This window comes from Tinamus guttatus, unplaced genomic scaffold (assembly GCF_059628265.1).
Source record: "Tinamus guttatus ecotype Peru unplaced genomic scaffold, ASM5962826v1 Tinamus_guttatus_pri_ptg000548l, whole genome shotgun sequence".
In the NCBI taxonomy this organism is placed as follows: Eukaryota; Metazoa; Chordata; class Aves; order Tinamiformes; family Tinamidae; genus Tinamus; species Tinamus guttatus.
In genome coordinates this window covers 92,611-110,123 of record NW_028289082.1, presented here as the reverse complement: position 1 = coordinate 110,123, position 17,513 = coordinate 92,611, and the positions used below count along the sequence as shown (strand labels likewise).

The window sequence follows — 17,513 nt, the reverse complement described above, 5'->3', positions numbered from 1 at the left end:
TGGCTGGTCTCCTACGGGCTCTTCAAGCACTTAGAGAGGAGATACCCCACTGAGACCTGGCTTCATGTCTGAATTGTCACTGTCAAGTGCTCCATCAAGGGTAACAAACATCCTGTACCTTCAGCAAACTCTCACCTTCGCTGAGTCTGCAAATGCCTGTCCCTCTCACTGTCTTTTTTTCCCTTGTCCTTAGTTTTGTGATGAGGAAACTCAACACCACTGCTTAATGCTGCCTGTTGATTTACTCCTAGATCACAGGAGATTTTGACTAAATCACTACTGCAGTTAAGCTTTGGCTCATTAACTCCTTATTGGTTGCAATAAAAAGCAGAGGTTCTCCTTTAGGTACAAAAACATTTGTGTTTCTTGTCATTCAGTCCAGAAAACAGACTACAAAATGAGACTTTCAGAGCTGAAAATGCAAACAGACATGTCTGAAGGAGCACTCAGACAAAGAGATAAACTTACTCTTTCTGGGTCATGAATTTCCCCTTTTTTTTCCACAAGGTCAAATCCAACACAAACTGCGCTCTCTGCTCTTTCACTACTGAGTCAAATATTAACTCTAACACAGACCAACTCCCCATGAGTAACAGCTGTGCTGCTATTTCCAAGTTAATGTTTGCAAATGTCTTCTTCTCTTTTCTCTGGAAGGAAGAAATGGCACATCTCTCTAGGCTCCCTTTTCCAAGTTTTGGGGAGACTTTGCAGAGGGCTACTATAGCTACAGGACCAGGATTTGCTTTTCTGAAGAGTCGGACAGACTTAGGACAAGGTTTGCTTTTGCTATGTGGATGTGGAGATTGGGATGTGGAGCTGCTGGAGAGAGTCCAGCGCAGGGCCACAAGGATGATCAGGGGCCTGGAACATCTGCCCTACGAGGAGAGGCTGAGGGAGCTGGGCCTGTTCAGCTGGAGAAGAGAAGGCTGAGAGGGGATCTGATCAGTGTCTAGAAGTACCTCAAGGGAGGGAGTGATGAAAATGTGGCTGACTTCTTTTCAGTGGTGGCCAGCGATAGGATAAGAGGAAATGGCCACAAACTGAAGCACCAAAAGTTCCACAGGAACTTAAGGAAAAATTTCTTGACAGTGAGGATGACAGAGCACTGGAACAGGCTGCCCAGAGAGGTTGTGGAATCTCCTTCTCTGGAGATCTTCCAAACCTGCTTGGATGCAGTCCTGTGCCACGTGCTCTAGGTGACCCTGCGTGTGCAGGGCGGTTGGACTAGATGATCTCTAGAGGCCCCTTCCAACCTTAACCATTCTATGATTCTATCCAGACGGGGTGGAGATGCTGTCCCTTCCCTTCCCTGTCCCAGCATGTTTAGTTACAAAGAGCATGGATCAGCATGTGATGCCAAACCTGGATCCTGCCAGGGTTTGCTCAGCAAACTAACCCTAAAACAGCTCCCCCCAGAGAAACACTCCTGCCCCTCATGCTGCCTAGAAGAGGCAAGAGGAGGATTTTGAAAGGATGAGACTAGCACTTTTACCTTCTCCATTAGGTCCTACTTTTTTTTTTTTTTTTTTTTTTTTTTGCAAATAATATAGCAATTGGCTTTATCTGTTTATGTGTATTTCATGGTCACAGGCTCCTTGTGGATTTCCTTTCCCTTCTTCTTTGTGACCAGGTGAGATCTGAAGCAGGAAGTGTATGTGGAGGTGGGGGCTGTGTGAAGCATCAAGCAGAGCATTTGGGGATTGCGTCTATAGCCTTGCTCACAAGTCAGTTAGCAGCTTAACATTTCCAATAGGTCATTCAAAAAAATATTGCCGACATACACATATAAACACAAAAAAAATGTTTTAACATAAAATACTGACTCCCCCAAGTCATCTTTTTCCACGTGCTTACGAGGAACCAGGCTTAGGAGTATCTTGATTTGCACGGAGGCAAAATGAAGGCAAAAATTTGAAAGAAGGTTCGAACCATCAGTAGGTCACAAGATTTGAGTGCTAGTAGCAGCAGAGGCGTGCGCAAACATTTTCAAGTTAGAGCTTAGGTAGTTACTAAAAGGGAATTAGGATGTCATCTCCTGTGACAGAATGGCACAGTGCATAGTACCAGGTGGTCCTTTCTGTTTAGTGACTTCATCTTCGAAGGACCTTACAAATTCATGGATAAGCTAGATCCTAAATATCTCAGTCAGGGAGTAATGGAGCACTGAATTATCCTGGAAGAACATCTGGATTTCATGGCATGGACATAGGAGTGGGTATGTCCACAACCCTTAAATCTCCATCATTCAGTGACACATGAGAAGAGCGCTTGCAGCCCTAGAAATCCAGTCAATACGAGGACCAAATCTCTGATCCATTCCTACATCCAAAGAGGAGGGTCTGTGGCTTTTCTGTTTCATGCAGCTTTGTAGGCCAGCTCCCCGGCTTTTCCTGGCCTTGCAGTGCCCAGTTGAGGCTGGGAGGAGGACAGGCTGTCACAAAATATGGCCAAGAGCCACAGCCCATCAGCAGATTTGCATGGTTTACAGCACTTCAGATCACTGGATCCCACCTCCCATGTCCTCCAATCCCATGTCCTCTCCAGGTGCAGCCCACCAACTGGCACGGGGCCTGAGAGCACCGAGTGATTTGCTAATGTGATTTGGTCATTGCTCAGGTCAGGCCTCATAAAACATATTAGGTTGCAACATGTTCATACATCACTAATCTCTACAGCACTAGGACAATGGCAAGGGCAAGAACTCGCTGTTCTCCAGACAACCCATCTTTCCCTCCCCCGTGTCTACGTTGCTCAACCCCAGCCCTTTATAAGTATGGGGACTAACCATATTCTGCCTAGAAACGTCAGCTTCCATCTTCCATCAAATACCTTCTCACCAGCAAAGCCTATCACCTGCCCAGCTGACAGTCATGAGGATCCTTTTCCTCCTTGTTGCTCTTCTTTTCTTCCTCTTCCAGGCCGCTCCAGGTAATACAGACAATAGGTGAGATGAAGGCTGTATGTACAGAGTAGACCTTTAAATCCCAGTGCTGAGATTCAGACTACTTCTGTGTTCCTGTACTTCATACCTTTCATATGAAGCGTTCCCTTCCCTAGTCATAGTCCTAATCTTGTTGAATAGTCTTGTGGATGGTCTCTTTATAGCCCTACAGATCTTGTATTCCAGTTATCTGTTGACATGACAGAAAGAAGATATACTCCTGTGTATTGAGGCAGTTCTGCAGGCTGAAGCTAAAGACTTAACCTGGCAGTGTGAGAGATATAAGAGATTTTTCTTCTCGCATTTACATTCTCACCTGCTCAAAATGTATTCTAAATTAGTAGACCTCTTATTTTTGAAAGAAAGTTGTACTGACTGCTGAAGTTTGGAGTGACTTTTCCTGAAGTCTGTGCTGCCTATATGCATGAAATGTGTATATGCCCATTTGTTCAGAGCACAGAGGGCTTTCCAGGCTAGTCTCAGGACCTCGGGATGGGACACACATTTGTGGTTCTTGCAAAATGAAGCTATGGGAGACAAAAATAATGATTAACATGGAAATATTCTGAACCCAAACTCATGGCCAGATTTTCAAGCGGGATAACCCCAGGCGGTTTCACTGAGGAAGATGCAGCTGTTAGGTTTGAGCTGATCATTTGGCCCTTCAGTTCTGAACATATTGGGCATGGTAAAACGAGCATGGCACCTAGCTAAAAACATGTATAGCACCAGTCACAACAGTTAGTGAGTTTATACTGAATGTTTATGTGTATAAAATATTTTATTGGGACAATTGCCAGTCCCGTTGATTTAGCTGTGAATGAGATCCATCTTTTGCAGTTTTATGCCATCTGCGTGAGCTTTGCCGTATTTAAAATGTTAGTAAATTGTGTAATTGTCCTGCAAATGTAGAAAAGGCTATTCAAAGTAGGATACAATGATTGTGATATCATAAATATTAACAGTTTAGTAAAAATTGAACTGAGAGCTGAAGAAGTTCAGTTAGGACATTGTTATTTGAATAATATATCTGTTTATCTAAGAGTATTAAGAGATTCATTTCACATGTGTATTTTTCTATGTCTTCTATTGCTTTTTCACAGAGCATAGTGAGTCTATGTGTAACTGCATAACAAATACATATCTCCAAGAGAAATGATAGGAGCAGACACATATCCTGAGGACGTTATTAATCAGCAAGACTGTATTTCCAGATTGTAAATCTAACATCATGGTCTGCTGGTTTGTTTAGATTTTATTTGGATGTTGAGACATTAAGAATATTGGGTTACTACAGTCACAAACCCAGACACCAGTTAAAAAAGTAGAAGGTGGAAAATCACTTTATTTCCTTTTTTGCTTTCTGATTTCTGCTTTCTGGAACAGAGGATGATTCAGGGAATCAGGGAATTTCTTCTTGTAAGCCCTGGCATACATACCCTGCCTGGTAACCCAGTGCTGCAACTCTCCCATCCTCTGCCGTGACTAATACACACGAATCTTCTTTACCCACCACTTGTTTTTTTTCAGCTTACAGCCAAGAAGATGCTGATACCTTAGCATGCCGACAAAACCGGGCCTCTTGCTCTTTTGTTGCATGTTCTCCACCTTTGGTTAATGTGGGGACCTGCCGTGGAGGGAAGCTGAAATGCTGCAAATGGTAAGGTGATTTTTTTCCAGTAAAATGCTACTGTACCAGGAGGAAAACAAAAACTAAAAAAAAAAAAAAAAAAAAAAACTTACTGGATTTTCCTCTCTTTTGGGATGCATCAGACCATTTTCCCCATACCCTCCCAGATCCCTTTAATTGTTGGTTTATGTGTTTGACAAGGAAAAAGCATAATCTTGTGGTGTCGATCAGAGTATTTCCTTCTCAGGTGACACACAATTCAGAGGAGCTGATGTTCAGTTTAATCACTTCATCTCTAGGAAAATTTAGCTTGAAGAGAATGCTCTGTGTTCCTCATCTTTGGAGTGTGTGAAATTCATTTACTGCTTGGTCACTGACGCACCAATGATCACTGCTGTCAACCCCAGATTATATAAACCACAGCAATATGAATCTCACATTAGATTTTGGTCACTGGAGGAGCAGGAAGAAACAGCATCAGTTTGCTTACCCTTGAAAACTACAGGGAGAAATTGAGGAGGATGGAGTCCTCGGATGGATGAGGCAGGATGTCCTGAGCTCAGGGTGAGCTCTGTTCCCAGCAATAGGGTTGTTTTCCTCAGAAGTCTGCTGAGACTGTATCTCAACTGTGATATTAATGCAGGTGTGAGCTCACACTCAAGCCTGCACCCTTTCCATATTGCTAATAGCTCATCCTCCAGCTTGATAAGATAGTACCAGAGCAGAAATGGCTTGTGCTCCAACGCTGTCTCTGCCTGAACGATGTGAACACAACTGCCTTGAGATGTCCAGGGCTGAGGACTCTGCTCAGCCTGAGCACAAAGGGCTTCGTGCTGCCAAAATGCAAGGTTTACCAGTGTAGAATAACCATGGAGCAAGCCAGGACACATATCTGTAATGTAAATTTCCTTCTGGGTTATGTTATCTGGTGCAAAGTGCCCAATATTAGATCAGAGTATCACTGAAATCTGCCTTGAACCCACAAATAGCTGTAAAGGAAGTCAAAGGTTTCCTTTGAGACAGAGGAGAATTTCCTCCTCTGAGAATAAAGCAGATTTTCATCAGCATTGACTCCATGAGGAGCTGTACTGGAACATGCTATCATCTAGCTCTGACGTTTGTGCCATTTCATGTCAAAGGAGCAGCATCAGATCTAGTTCTTTTGTACCTTATGCATCTTTTATTTTGTTTTAATTGCTTGTCTTTATATTTGAGCTAACTGGCTTTCAGCAAGACTGATTAATACAAAAAGAAAGAAAAAATAAAGAAAGAAAGGAAAAGAGCACCCTTGTTATTTATACTGAAAGTGAGAGGATCAGCCACTTTCACCAGTGACATTCTTTATTCCTAACCTAGATTTATTCTAGCTAGATTATCACAAGATGGTTATGTCAGTCTGGGACCACAAGGTATTTTTTACTTGGTTAGGTGGAGATAGACAAAAATAGCTAAACATCTATCTTCCATTTTCAGGAGTCCTGGTTCCTAAACTTGGCACCTCACTGACCACTCAGGCAAGAACTCTGGGAACTTGTGAGACATCTCCTTTCTTTTGACATCAATGGATCTCGTCTCTGGTCGATGCTCGAAGAGCCTTTCCCATGGAGCTGAAGACCCTTGAGAGCACCAGAAGATCTGAGGAGTTCTTGTACACCTCAAAAAGAGATTTGCAGCTTCAAATCTAATAAAAGCATGTCACTGTAAAACCACATTGCTGACGTGCTCATGTATGTCAGGGTGGTTTTTCTTTTTATTATTGTCTATAAAAATCAAGCTGTAAATGAAGCTTATTTAACTAAATTAAATTAAGTATCATGTGTCACTGAGTCCTGTTAAATATCCACCGATTATGTTTGGCTTGCAAACATCTGTGTGGCGATGTATGTGTATTATAAATCAAAAAGCACTAGAGCCCATTCTCTGACTGTGCAGTCAACTGATGTTTTTGGCCATATCTATGCTATTAAAATCTCCTATCCTTCAAAATAGGGTCTCCATCTAAAACTGAAAATGTCCGTGGATGGTACCTAGAGGTGCCTAGGAGACTGCTATTGGCAAGGGTTCCTCTTAGTTATGTAGTATGGCCAAAGGTATCCCCATGCCCATTCTTTGGTGTCATACTGTTAATTAATATAAAGGAATTTTCATGATATCATATTACCTTTTCTTCTGTTTTATGTTCCTGTTGTCTTCTTCTCTGCCATTTTCCAGCTGCATCTATTTTCAAGGGTCTGCATTTGACACCTGCACTGCTGTGATGCAATGTGATAAATGAAAATCTGGGGCCTGTTCACTAAATGTTTAAAAATCACATCTCTTCTTTTAATGTAATTTCAAAAAAACACCTCCCCACATTCAGAAGATTTTTTTATTATTATTATTATTATTATTATTATTATTATTATTATTATTATTATTATTAATTCCATTGTTGATACTAGTAGTTAGCAAAAGGGCTATTCAGAATTTGGGGTCAGCTTTCTGCTATCATGATCATAATTCAGAGAATCTATTCACAATCATTACTGGTTTGACAAATAAGAATAGTATCAGGCCATACGCAATTCAGTATGTTGCTTCACTGTTTTCTCCCTTCTTGGAAAAAATGCCCCGCAGTGCACATTTCATTGCCTTTGGAAGAGATGGGAGGCAGATTTCTTGACAAAAACGCAAAACAACAATTCCTCATGGGTGTAAGGAACAAACACAAGTTTTATGGGACAAGTTTATTGCAATATAGAGACAGGTAGAGTACAGACTATTATATATTAACACTCCAGCTGTGCATTCAGTATTTTCCCTAGGGTTTCTTTCTGTGCAAATCTCATTACTGTTGATTCACAGAATTACAGAATCACAGAATCACAGAATCACAGAATGGTTAAAGTTGGAAGGGACCTCTAGAGATCACCTAGTCCAACCCCCCTGCACACGCAGGGTCACCTAGAGCACGTGGCACAGTAAAGAAGTTCTTCCTCACATGGAGTTGGAACTTCCTGTGTTTTAATTTATACTCATTATCCCTTGCCCTGTCACTGGTCACTACCGAGAAAAGCTTGGCCCCATCTTCTTTACATTTTCCCCTCAAGTATTTATACATATTGATGAGATCTCAATCTTCTTTTCTCCAGGCTAAAAAGGCCTAGGATTCTGAAAGGAAAAACAATAAAGTGAGTTTCCATTCTGAATTTCAAAGGAGGAAGGTGCTCTGCACCCTCACATAGGGACAGTTTTTCCCATTTTGGTCACCTGCCCACTGTAGTGTCTATATTTGTGGTAGCAATGTAGTTTAACTACAAGGACATTTTATAAATTATGCAAAATACTGGTCTGTCCTGGGTGATTCAAAGATCACTCAGGAGTTTCTCCAAATCCTGAAGTTTACTTGGTGGGAGGGTTTTCCGTTTTTGTGTTTGCTGATACTTGGTGAAGTAAATTAAGCCTACATTTTCAGTCCAAAACAACTCTGCTCCCTTGCTGGCTTGCACTAGAGGTACTTTGCATCTAATGGATAGACTGGATGTATGTAATGAACAGGTTTTCCCGGGAAACACTTCATCTTCAGTGATTCCTCAACTCACCATAGTCATACAGCAAGGTCTTTTTTGCTGGCAACGTCCAAAGAGCCTCATGTCAGAAGGACAGCGATCCATGAAGCAAAAGCCCCCAGCGTTTTTGCACTGCATCTCATTATTAGGTGCACGCATAAAACCTGCATGGAGAAGATGAGGTTTTGTTCATTTTTGCTTGACATACCACTGCCTCAGGTCTATTCCTGTGCAAAATTCCTGCTGCAACCTTTTCAGGTAATGGAGTTATTTAGAAAAAGAGCTCAGAAAAGTCATAATACCAACTTCTGTGAATATACAAAATTTCCCCTCATCAACTTCTTTTTTTTTTTTCTTTAGTTTTTATGTAGTTCTTACCTAAAGTGCTTTGGAGCACTAAGAAGAGAACAGCAAAGAAAAGATAGGAAATCTTCATATCCAAATTCAGTGTCACAAAATATAACAGCTGACAAGAGAAAAAAAGACATGTCATGGATTTAGCCTGCATGTGTTATTACCTGGTCCAAACACTATTTATTTATGACATATCAGCTGAAATGTATTAAAATTAGAAACTGTAATTTATGCAGTACAGTATTTTTTTTAAAAAATACATCAATTGAAACAGTATATCAAATGGAAAAAATGTATTTGAAGGCACGTTTCAGAAGATAAAAAATATATTTCATATCTATAAAAGTAAAAATAATGAAGTGATTGTGATTAGTGATTGGCAGCCTACACTAGCTTCAACATAGATTCCTATTTTGAACCACCATATACTCAAGATGTTATAACTAATAAAAAAGTAAGAAATATAATTAATCTCCTTTAGCAGCTAGTCATGTATTAAAATGCAAACAAGCCTGTTTAAACAAGGTCTATTTTTTAACTTCCAAGTAACACTGATATGTGAACAAAATGATCAATTCTAGCATTGGGACATTTATTCATTTTTATTTGAACCTGTTCAGTAAGATAAGGTCCTTTGAAATTCATCTAAGTTGCTTTCAAATTACAACAAAAAAGGCAAACTGGTTAATTATTAAAATGTCCCTTTTATTTATTTTTTCTGCTTTATTCCAGATATCGTTAGATAATGATTTATTGAATTCTAATCACTCTGATAATAAATGTAAAATCCTAATTATTTAAATAATAATAGTCATTTTTCTACTTTAAAAGCCAGTACAAAATCGCTAGGAAGATTTTACAGTAAAGCTAAATAGCTATCTATTAATTTTCTCTGTACCTCTTATGTAACATACGCCAAGTGAAAGTCTGGGGATATTTCTTGCTACAAAGTCCAATTTACTGTTACAAATAGCACTAACTAATGCAATATATTCGTAAAAAATCACCGTTATTGACTATAATATTCAGCCAAATATGATACTAAAATATTTAAACACTAGAATATATAAATAATATTATATATTTTAATCGTCTATGAGGATTTCATTAAATTCTAAAATTATAAGTCTGCCCCAAAAAAGGAAAGATTTGTGTTTTGCTCCTTAATAATGTGATGTGAAAAGGACTTCACATCACCAGGGTCTTCAGCTCACCCTAGTGAACCTCAGGCATTGGTAAAAGGAAGGTGGAAAGTGATTGCAGTGGCCGGTCCATCCTACCTGGTTCTGCTCTGGGATCTGCTCAGCTTCTCCAAGTGCTGTCTTGCCCCAAACAACTGCTTTTATACATTCCCATCTTGATAAAGCTGCCACAGACCGCTGTGTCACTAAGTGACACGAACTTCTCACCACGATTACCAAATTGTCTCTTCCCAGCAGGCAACGAGCAACAGGGACCGCTCATGAACTCCCTCACCTTTCTCTCTGGAAAATGATCCGGCATGTCTGAAAAAAGTGTTGCGCCACACTGGTTTGTGCAAGAGACATTGAAGGTTGAGGGAAAAAAAAAAAAAAGCTCAAGTGATGTCATGATGGGAAAAATCCAAATGGGAGCTTTAACTACTCAGAGACAATTTTTAATCATGCTGCTACGTAATTGAGGCAACATCCACATATTCTTCACAGAAAGCAAGAGCATTTCTTTACGTAAGCAAACAGAAATAAACATTGTTTATTAATATTAAACAATATTAATAAGCTATTATATTAAAATAAATATTAATATTAAACACATAAATAGGTTCTTAGAAATACAGAGCTCTGAAATGAGCTTTTGGGGTCTGTTTCACCTGAAAAAAATGTAGACAATTGGAAGATGGACCATTAGGCAAGTCCTGAAAAGGACATCCAAACAGGGAGACATCTTTTAAACTGAGAACACACTCAGGCATACTAATATTTTTGTATATCTGTGTATGTAAATGTTCATAATCTGTAAGTATTATAAAAGAAATAAAGGCTGGCTTTTCTAAATGGCTTTGCATTTTGTTTAAGCTAAAGAACATATGACTAGGAAAGAATATTCTAGACTGTGCTTTAATCAGCAATAGCCAGGATAATAATTTATGTGATTGCTGTTTTAAAATTACACACCCTGCTTTATATAATAATGATAGTGCTTACTCTCTCATTTCTCTACAGTCCTCCTAGCACCTTCACACCAAAATATACATGTGAGTGCATCTGAATTAAACCTTATGAGTCTGAATATCATTTCTTTCCTGCTGAAACTTACTTCTGATGACAGGGAGTCCCCAGCCAACTTCAAGCCAGGAGGATCCTTCACCTGCTCTTTGCCATCCTTGTCCTCCAGTGTCCTATGCTCAAAAGAACCTCTGGTACAATTGCCTGACAGGTATCCTCATGGCAAGTCCATGGTTTGCAAAAGAAGCACAAAATTTGGCCAGGGAAGAGTCCTACTGTCATTCCACTGTCCTTGGACAGCCCTATGGAAACTGGTCCAGAACTGACTTGGCAAGAACCCGCCTAGAAATCACGATTGCCACCTGGTGTTTTCTTCAGCAATGCTGAGAGCTGTTCCCTGCTCTCTCCCAGTGTGGTAACAGTGCTGCACCTCTTCCATGAAAAAGGATGGAATAGAGGGCTTGCCTTCTGCTTTCCAAGACATGGAAATATGTGCAAAAACGTGTTTGTCTGGGAGGCAGAGGGCAGAAACTAAATGCCATTTCAGCTGAGCAGTAGTAATATTTATCTGTGCTTCATGGATTATATCACAAAAACAGACTTTGTGTCCTACAAGGAATGTACACAGCTGAGATCAGAAACAGGGATTGCATAACCCAGAGGTGGACATCTGAGCTGCCTTCCAGTTCAGAGCACTTGGTGTAAAGCTGAGAAATGGAAGATACACCCAGCACGGAGATTTCTCAGCATCATCCAGTCCCACAAAGAGAAGCAAAGTGCTCCAGCCTTGTTCTTTGCCCAAGTGTGGAGTACCTCCCAGGTTACTCTGCCCTGGCTCCCTGCTCTAGGGCAAGATTTATGATCCTGCCTGTTTTTGTGATCCTACTACTCATTTTACAAACCAGAAAGACTATAAGCTGCAGCAGCAGTCACTACGGGAAGACGGTGATGAAGGCAGATCTCCAATGCCGTTCCTGAACCATGCAGCAGGCACTCATGTGCTGAACTCTGCTTCCCCAGTGCCCGTTTGGAGATGGATTCACTGGTTAGTGACTTCAGAGTGCTCTCTTTCTCAAGGGAGTTATCCAATGACCCTGCACACAGCTGCATGCACATCTGCAACCACAGCGCGGTGCGCTCGTGAACCGGGAATTCAGCAAGCAGGACATCCCCACAGCATTTACCCTTTCCTACTAATACAGGTCTGTAAAGTTATCATAAGGAATATGTTTGCTTCTCCTTGTCTCATGAGAACCTCTACTCCAATTTATTCTGTAGCACTTCTATTTGTATTATGACACAGTCTCTACACAGGCATAGTAAAGCCAAATAGAGGACTCCACAGAGTCAGGATTAGGGCCCAGAAAAGGCTCCAAAACAGCTCCAAGTGTCAAGGATCAGCTGGCAAGAGCTCATCAAGAGACATAGACCAGGTATCTGGTCAGGATAGGGATGGAGGAAGAGGGAGAAAGAATCATTCTTGCTGTCCCAGGCAGGGAAGCAAACCTAGAGAGAAAGTTTTCTCAGTAGTGGACACAGTGAGCTGGGAAATCTGCACCAAATCCTTCATTCTACTTCTAATACTTCTAATAAACTACTTCTATAGGAGTAGAACTACTACTAACTAATTCTAACTGCTAATAAAATCAACTTCAAATATACTTCTAATTAAATCAACATTAGAGATTTTTGTCTTTTTTCCTTTTTCTTTTTCTTTTCCTTTTTCTTTTTCTTTTTCTTTTCCTTTTTCTTTTTCTTTTTCTCTTTTTCTTTTTCTTTTTCTTTTTCTTTTTCTTTTTCTTTTTCTTTTTCTTTTTCTTTTTCTTTTTCTTTTTCTTTTTCTTTTCCTTTTCCTTTTCCTTTTTCTTTTTCTTTTTCTTTTTCTTTTTCTTTCTTTTTCTTTTTCACAATGCCAAAGCACTTGTGAAATAGGAGCAAGAGCAGAAACATTCGTGGCTAAACTAGGCACAAAATCTTGACAACCTTTGAAGTAAATACATAGCCTGTGAATGTCTGTGTATACACTTATTAATGTATAATACATATATACAAATATGCACACACATATATAGAGAATGCCTGACTTCTGACTGCTGTTTCAAACTAGAACAGAAATTTGTTCTTAATAACCTGCTTCTCTCTCTTAGAGAATGTGGGAAATATGTGTGAGGTCAGCAGCAGTGATGGTTATTCTACAAAAGTTTGGGTGGTCTGAGAAAGATTAAATACAAACCAATATCAGAAAGGACACCAAAACAGGGAAAAAATGAATAATCCAGGGATGAAGCAAGAGAGTTGCAAATGCGATAAATCATAAAATTTTGTAATAAAGATGTATATACATTGTAATTGTGTATAGAATGTAGTGTGTGCATAGTCATGGAAAAAGTCATCCCGAAGATTAGACTTAATGGACAAAATGTTATGAACAGACACGTTATGGCTGCAAATTAGACAGGCTGCATATGGAACATGGAATAAGGAGCCTGGAGGATCTACGCAGCAGGCATTGCATTTCCCAGGTATTTTACATAACTTTGTGGTCTAACGTATTCTTGCACAGCCTAGGATGGTACAAGAGGGATTGCACAAATATCAGGAGATTTGTGGTGAAAGTCGACTCAAAGAAGAGCCTCCTTTCTTATTGCAGAGCACTAAGGTGCAGGACAAATTTGAGCGGAAAAGGTTTTTTCATCAGCTCTAGACTGCTCTGGCGTCCTTCCCAAAGTGCTATATAAAGAAGGGGAGTGTTTGGGCTTGGGGCACCTGCTGGAGAAGAGACAGCAAAGGCGATCCTGCAACTCCTGCTCTGGTAACTCTGTGTTCTTGTTCTGGACAGAACCTGTCCTTTTTATACACTCTTTATTCTTTCTTTAATCCTAACAGGTATTCATTACGCCTAACAGGTATTCTGTCTTTTATTAACCCCTTCCATCTCCTACTGCAGAGAGTATAGTCAGTCTGTACCTGTGGGTTGTATGCCAAATTTGCAGGTAGGAGCTGTGTTTGCTGACCTACCGGATTGGAGGGGATTAATTTTATTTTAACATGTATAATTTCGGTCAAGGCATGTTTTAAGATGATCCTTATCTCCCAGTAAGGGGGGGACCCTCCATTCAGCATGTTTTGGCCTTGGGGTCTCTGCTCATTACAGACAAGGAATCCACAACTCACTCACAGCTATGAGGATCCTGTATCTGCTCCTGGTTGCCCTCTTCCTGGTGCTCCAAGGAGTTGCAGGTAAGGAGTGAGGGACAGAGGGAGAGAAATGAGAGAATGAAATTCCTCACTGCAATCACTTTTGATTATTTTTACATCAAATCACCCTTCTTTTTGCACTGTGCAGGGCAGCACTTCATTCCTAGCGCTGTAAATACTTGCAAATCGCAAAATGGATTCTGCGTTCCAGGGATATGTCGACGGCCGTATTATTGGATTGGAATATGCAGTAATGGCTATTCTTGCTGCAGAAGGTATGTAGAAATACAGGAAACACTTTGGCATTTATTGTTGTCCTCCTTTATCTTCTTTCTGGATCAGCTTCTTTGAGGGACAGCATCGTCCCTTCTCACTTCTATGGTGCTCTTTCTGCTGGTACAGCAGGTCTTTAGGGGGCTTTCCCATCCCAAGCAGAAAGATCCCGAAAGAGAACATCACCATGGAAAATGTACTGGTGGATAATCTAAGACTCTCTTTTTTTTTTGTCATGCAGGGGATGGTAACACTTTCTGCATCTGGTAATAATTTCTGCATCTATTGAATTGCTTTTGAATCATCCTGGTCTCATTGCTCCTGGTGGTACTGGTTCCTGCTGCAGTGGAAGACTCTTGAGAAATTCCCTTGCAAAGAAACAAGCATCAGTATCTGGAAGAAAAAAAAAAAGAGAGAGAGAGAGACAGTACCACAGAAATTATTTCTTTCTTCCCTTTAATAAAACCAATTATCATGGCATTCATATGGCTGAATCTTGGGTGTGTTTTCTAGGGAACGAAGGGATGTTTGCTAGCACTGCTTGCACCACAAGCAGTAGCACAAAGTTGGGCAGGTTGCTTTCAGATCCAGATATTTCTTCACATTTTCCCAGCTGCATCTTGAGGAAAAGGGGAGATTATTGGCAGCCATGTTCCTGTATCTCTTTTGCAATGACCATAGTACCTTTCCCAGGGACTAAGTCCTCATCCATTTTAGGAGAGGATTTTCTTTTCATCAGATCAAAAACACAGGAGTGAAAAGAAAAATAAATAAAAAAAATTCACAAGCATCATCAGCAATCCAGGCACTTGTAGACTGAATCTATAAATCTCCCTAAATCTCCAAATCTTCCCTGTTTGGAAAGCAGTCATGGTCCTTACTTCCTTCTCTAGGTCTGCTTCCTCTAGCCAAAGTTTCCTGTTAGCATCAAGAAGGTCTGGTTTTTCTTTGCAAACCAACCTCTCCGTTGATTTTACGGGTGTTTGTGCCCAGTAGGCACACATCCTGCTAGTTTCCAGGATGCTTTTTGAAGGTATTTTGGTAGTTTTGACTGAGATGTCAGGGACGATATCCCTGTTTTTTTGTCTCTATTTTTTTTTTCCTGCCAATGTAGTGTAACTACATAGAAAATAGCAAGCTCCCCTCAGAAGACCCTGGAGTCATCCAAGAGGTTTCTCTGGTGAGGACACCTTACACAAGTGATCACCAAGAATCTTTTAGGTGGCCTCAGAGCCTCAATACTGAAACAAACTAGAAATGGAGTACAAAAAGGGAGACCAGTATACGCATTTCCACAAGCTAGAGGTGTGCAATAAAGAGATTTGCACATTATCTTCCTAGGAACAGTTGCAGAATATGTACCGAACTATATATGTTCAAATAGCATGACAAAATTGAAATGGATTTGTTTCCTAATAACTTGTTGGGTGGGTTAGGAAGGTGTCAACACATATAAAACTATGCAGGCTCTATTAAAACCACAGCTCACATTTGTAGTGCTCTATGGGATGAATGGTTTTACCATTAATGCTCTTCAGTTTGCAAGCAATGCTGTAGTGCATCTTGTAGTGCAACGTTTGCAGTTTTCTCATATTTTATTCCTGCTACTTCTGCATCATTTCCTGAATTTTTATTGCAAATGCTTGTTCTCCAGTTAAAAAAAATTGGATGAACTGTTTCTTTTCATTAGCTATAAAGGAAGGGCAATAAAAACAGTTTAACTTTGGTACTTACCTTTTGGACATCACAGTTTGGTGAGATGACTCCTGTCATTTGTCTCTAGAAGGTATATTTCAGCTTATAGATATCCTTTCTTTAAGAAATCTTGGGCTAACATGGCTTATGCAAAAGAGATTCTAAGCCATATACATGCAACTTCTGATCTCATGCTATCATTCTCCTTGATTAGTCTAGATAACTACACAATGATTAAAGCTATAAAATTGATTAGACACTTCTTATACATTGCTTAAAGTTTTTGAAAATATATCCATTCATTACTGGCTGACATGATCTGTAGGTGGAACTAAAGTGTTTTTTTTTAATTATAATACAATATATCCCTCACAAATTCCTTACATAGATAGAACTTCATCTAAACACTAGCAATCGTCCTTTTGTTTGATCTAATTTGTCAGTCTTAAAAATCCGCTAGAGCTGTACATCTCTCTCTGATCTAATGAAGTCTAAATTTCTATATTACACAGCCTGCAGTGGTATCAAAATACCCTGATCTCCTGTGCATCAGTTATGATTTATAACTAGAATTCTGAGGTTAACAATGAAGTTACTGCATGACTGAGGAACAGCCTGTGGTTAACTAGGCAACCAACTGTCACTATTGATCAATCTAACTCCTCTTTGGAGCATACAAAAACATCTGGTCTTTGGCAAAATATAACAGCTCAGCTCTTGGTTTGTCCCAATCTTCTGGCTATGCCTGAATATAATGACTAAGATAATTGGATTTTTTATTGCAAAGAACAAATCACCCTCTTGAAGTGAGGAATGGAACACCAGACAGATATTTGATATAGAAGCATTTTAAATATTATTTAAATGACACTGCTAGAAGACCTCCCTGATCTCTGTTGTTTTGAGAAAAAAAAAAAAAAAACACTCTTAGGAGCACAGCCTTCCTTTCACACTTAAATGCCTGAACAGATGGGCTAGATAAAGAGCCCCTACTTCCTTCCTCTCTGGAACATGACCTTGTCATAGCTGCCTGATGATCATTATGATCATTATGATCACGATCAAAAGGACTGAAAGCCATTGCTCTTCATGACACTCTGAAGAGTGTGCCCCACACACCTCAGGCCATGCCAATGGCCTCTCTCCCAATTCTTGTGGTCTAAGAACCACAGTATTATGTAAAAAAAAAAAGACCATAGTACCTCCTTTCCTCCAAAGAGGGGTGGGTGACCTAGATCTGAAATGGATGGAGGAGTTTGTCATGAGCAGTGAATTCTTGTACCTTTCAGTGAAGATAAGGGATAAAGGGGATCTTCTTCTACAGGTACCTAAGTTCAATAAGAGAAGAGAATAATAGAAATACCTTATTAAACACTCTAAAATTCTTCATGAAGGATCTTTCCCTCTCTGCATTGGATATAGGAAGAAATTAGAAGGTATTTTGGGAAAGGAGGATTACTTACTTAACACAAGAAGCCAAACATTTGTGAGGCGATGCCCATCTTAGCTGAACTGGATCCCACATGATTTCCTACTCAGATTCCCCAGAGCAAAGAATGTGTAGCTGGTACTACCATGCTCCAGGCATTAGTCAAGTCTAGGTGCAAAAAGCACCGAATAGTTCAGATTGTAAGGGCAAAACACTGATGTGTCTCTCTAGCTGTACAAAA

At 40.0% G+C, this 17,513-nt stretch overlaps 3 protein-coding genes across 4 annotated transcripts; 2 read left to right on the top strand and 1 right to left on the bottom strand.

Annotated features, from left to right (window-relative positions):
• Nucleotides 1-2,786: 2,786 nt before the first annotated feature.
• LOC148592577 (gallinacin-9) lies at nt 2,787-6,280 on the top strand. Of its 2 annotated transcripts, XM_088534333.1 has the most exons (3): nt 2,787-2,928; nt 4,472-4,601; nt 6,045-6,280. In XM_088534333.1, exons 1-3 carry the CDS (start codon nt 2,871-2,873, stop codon nt 6,058-6,060), a joined length of 204 nt encoding a protein of 67 aa, XP_088390459.1. In that variant the 5' UTR covers nt 2,787-2,870; the 3' UTR covers nt 6,061-6,280. The 2 variants fall into 2 exon arrangements, with proteins under 2 accessions (XP_088390459.1, XP_088390460.1); XM_088534334.1 differs by lacking the exon at nt 6,045-6,280 and having other exon boundaries at nt 4,472-4,605.
• A 1,854-nt stretch (nt 6,281-8,134) lies between these two features.
• LOC104567379 (gallinacin-8-like) lies at nt 8,135-11,675 on the bottom strand. The gene is made up of 4 exons (XM_088534365.1): nt 11,614-11,675; nt 10,769-10,850; nt 8,498-8,585; nt 8,135-8,283 (listed from the first exon to the last, which is right to left on the bottom strand). Exons 1-4 carry the CDS (start codon nt 11,673-11,675, stop codon nt 8,144-8,146), a joined length of 372 nt encoding a protein of 123 aa, XP_088390491.1. The 3' UTR covers nt 8,135-8,143.
• A 1,782-nt stretch (nt 11,676-13,457) lies between these two features.
• DEFB136 (defensin beta 136) lies at nt 13,458-14,226 on the top strand. The gene is made up of 3 exons (XM_088534363.1): nt 13,458-13,489; nt 13,832-13,917; nt 14,024-14,226. The coding sequence occupies exons 2-3, from the start codon at nt 13,860-13,862 to the stop codon at nt 14,224-14,226; spliced, it is 261 nt and encodes an 86-aa protein (XP_088390489.1). The 5' UTR covers nt 13,458-13,489; nt 13,832-13,859.
• Nucleotides 14,227-17,513: the final 3,287 nt, after the last annotated feature.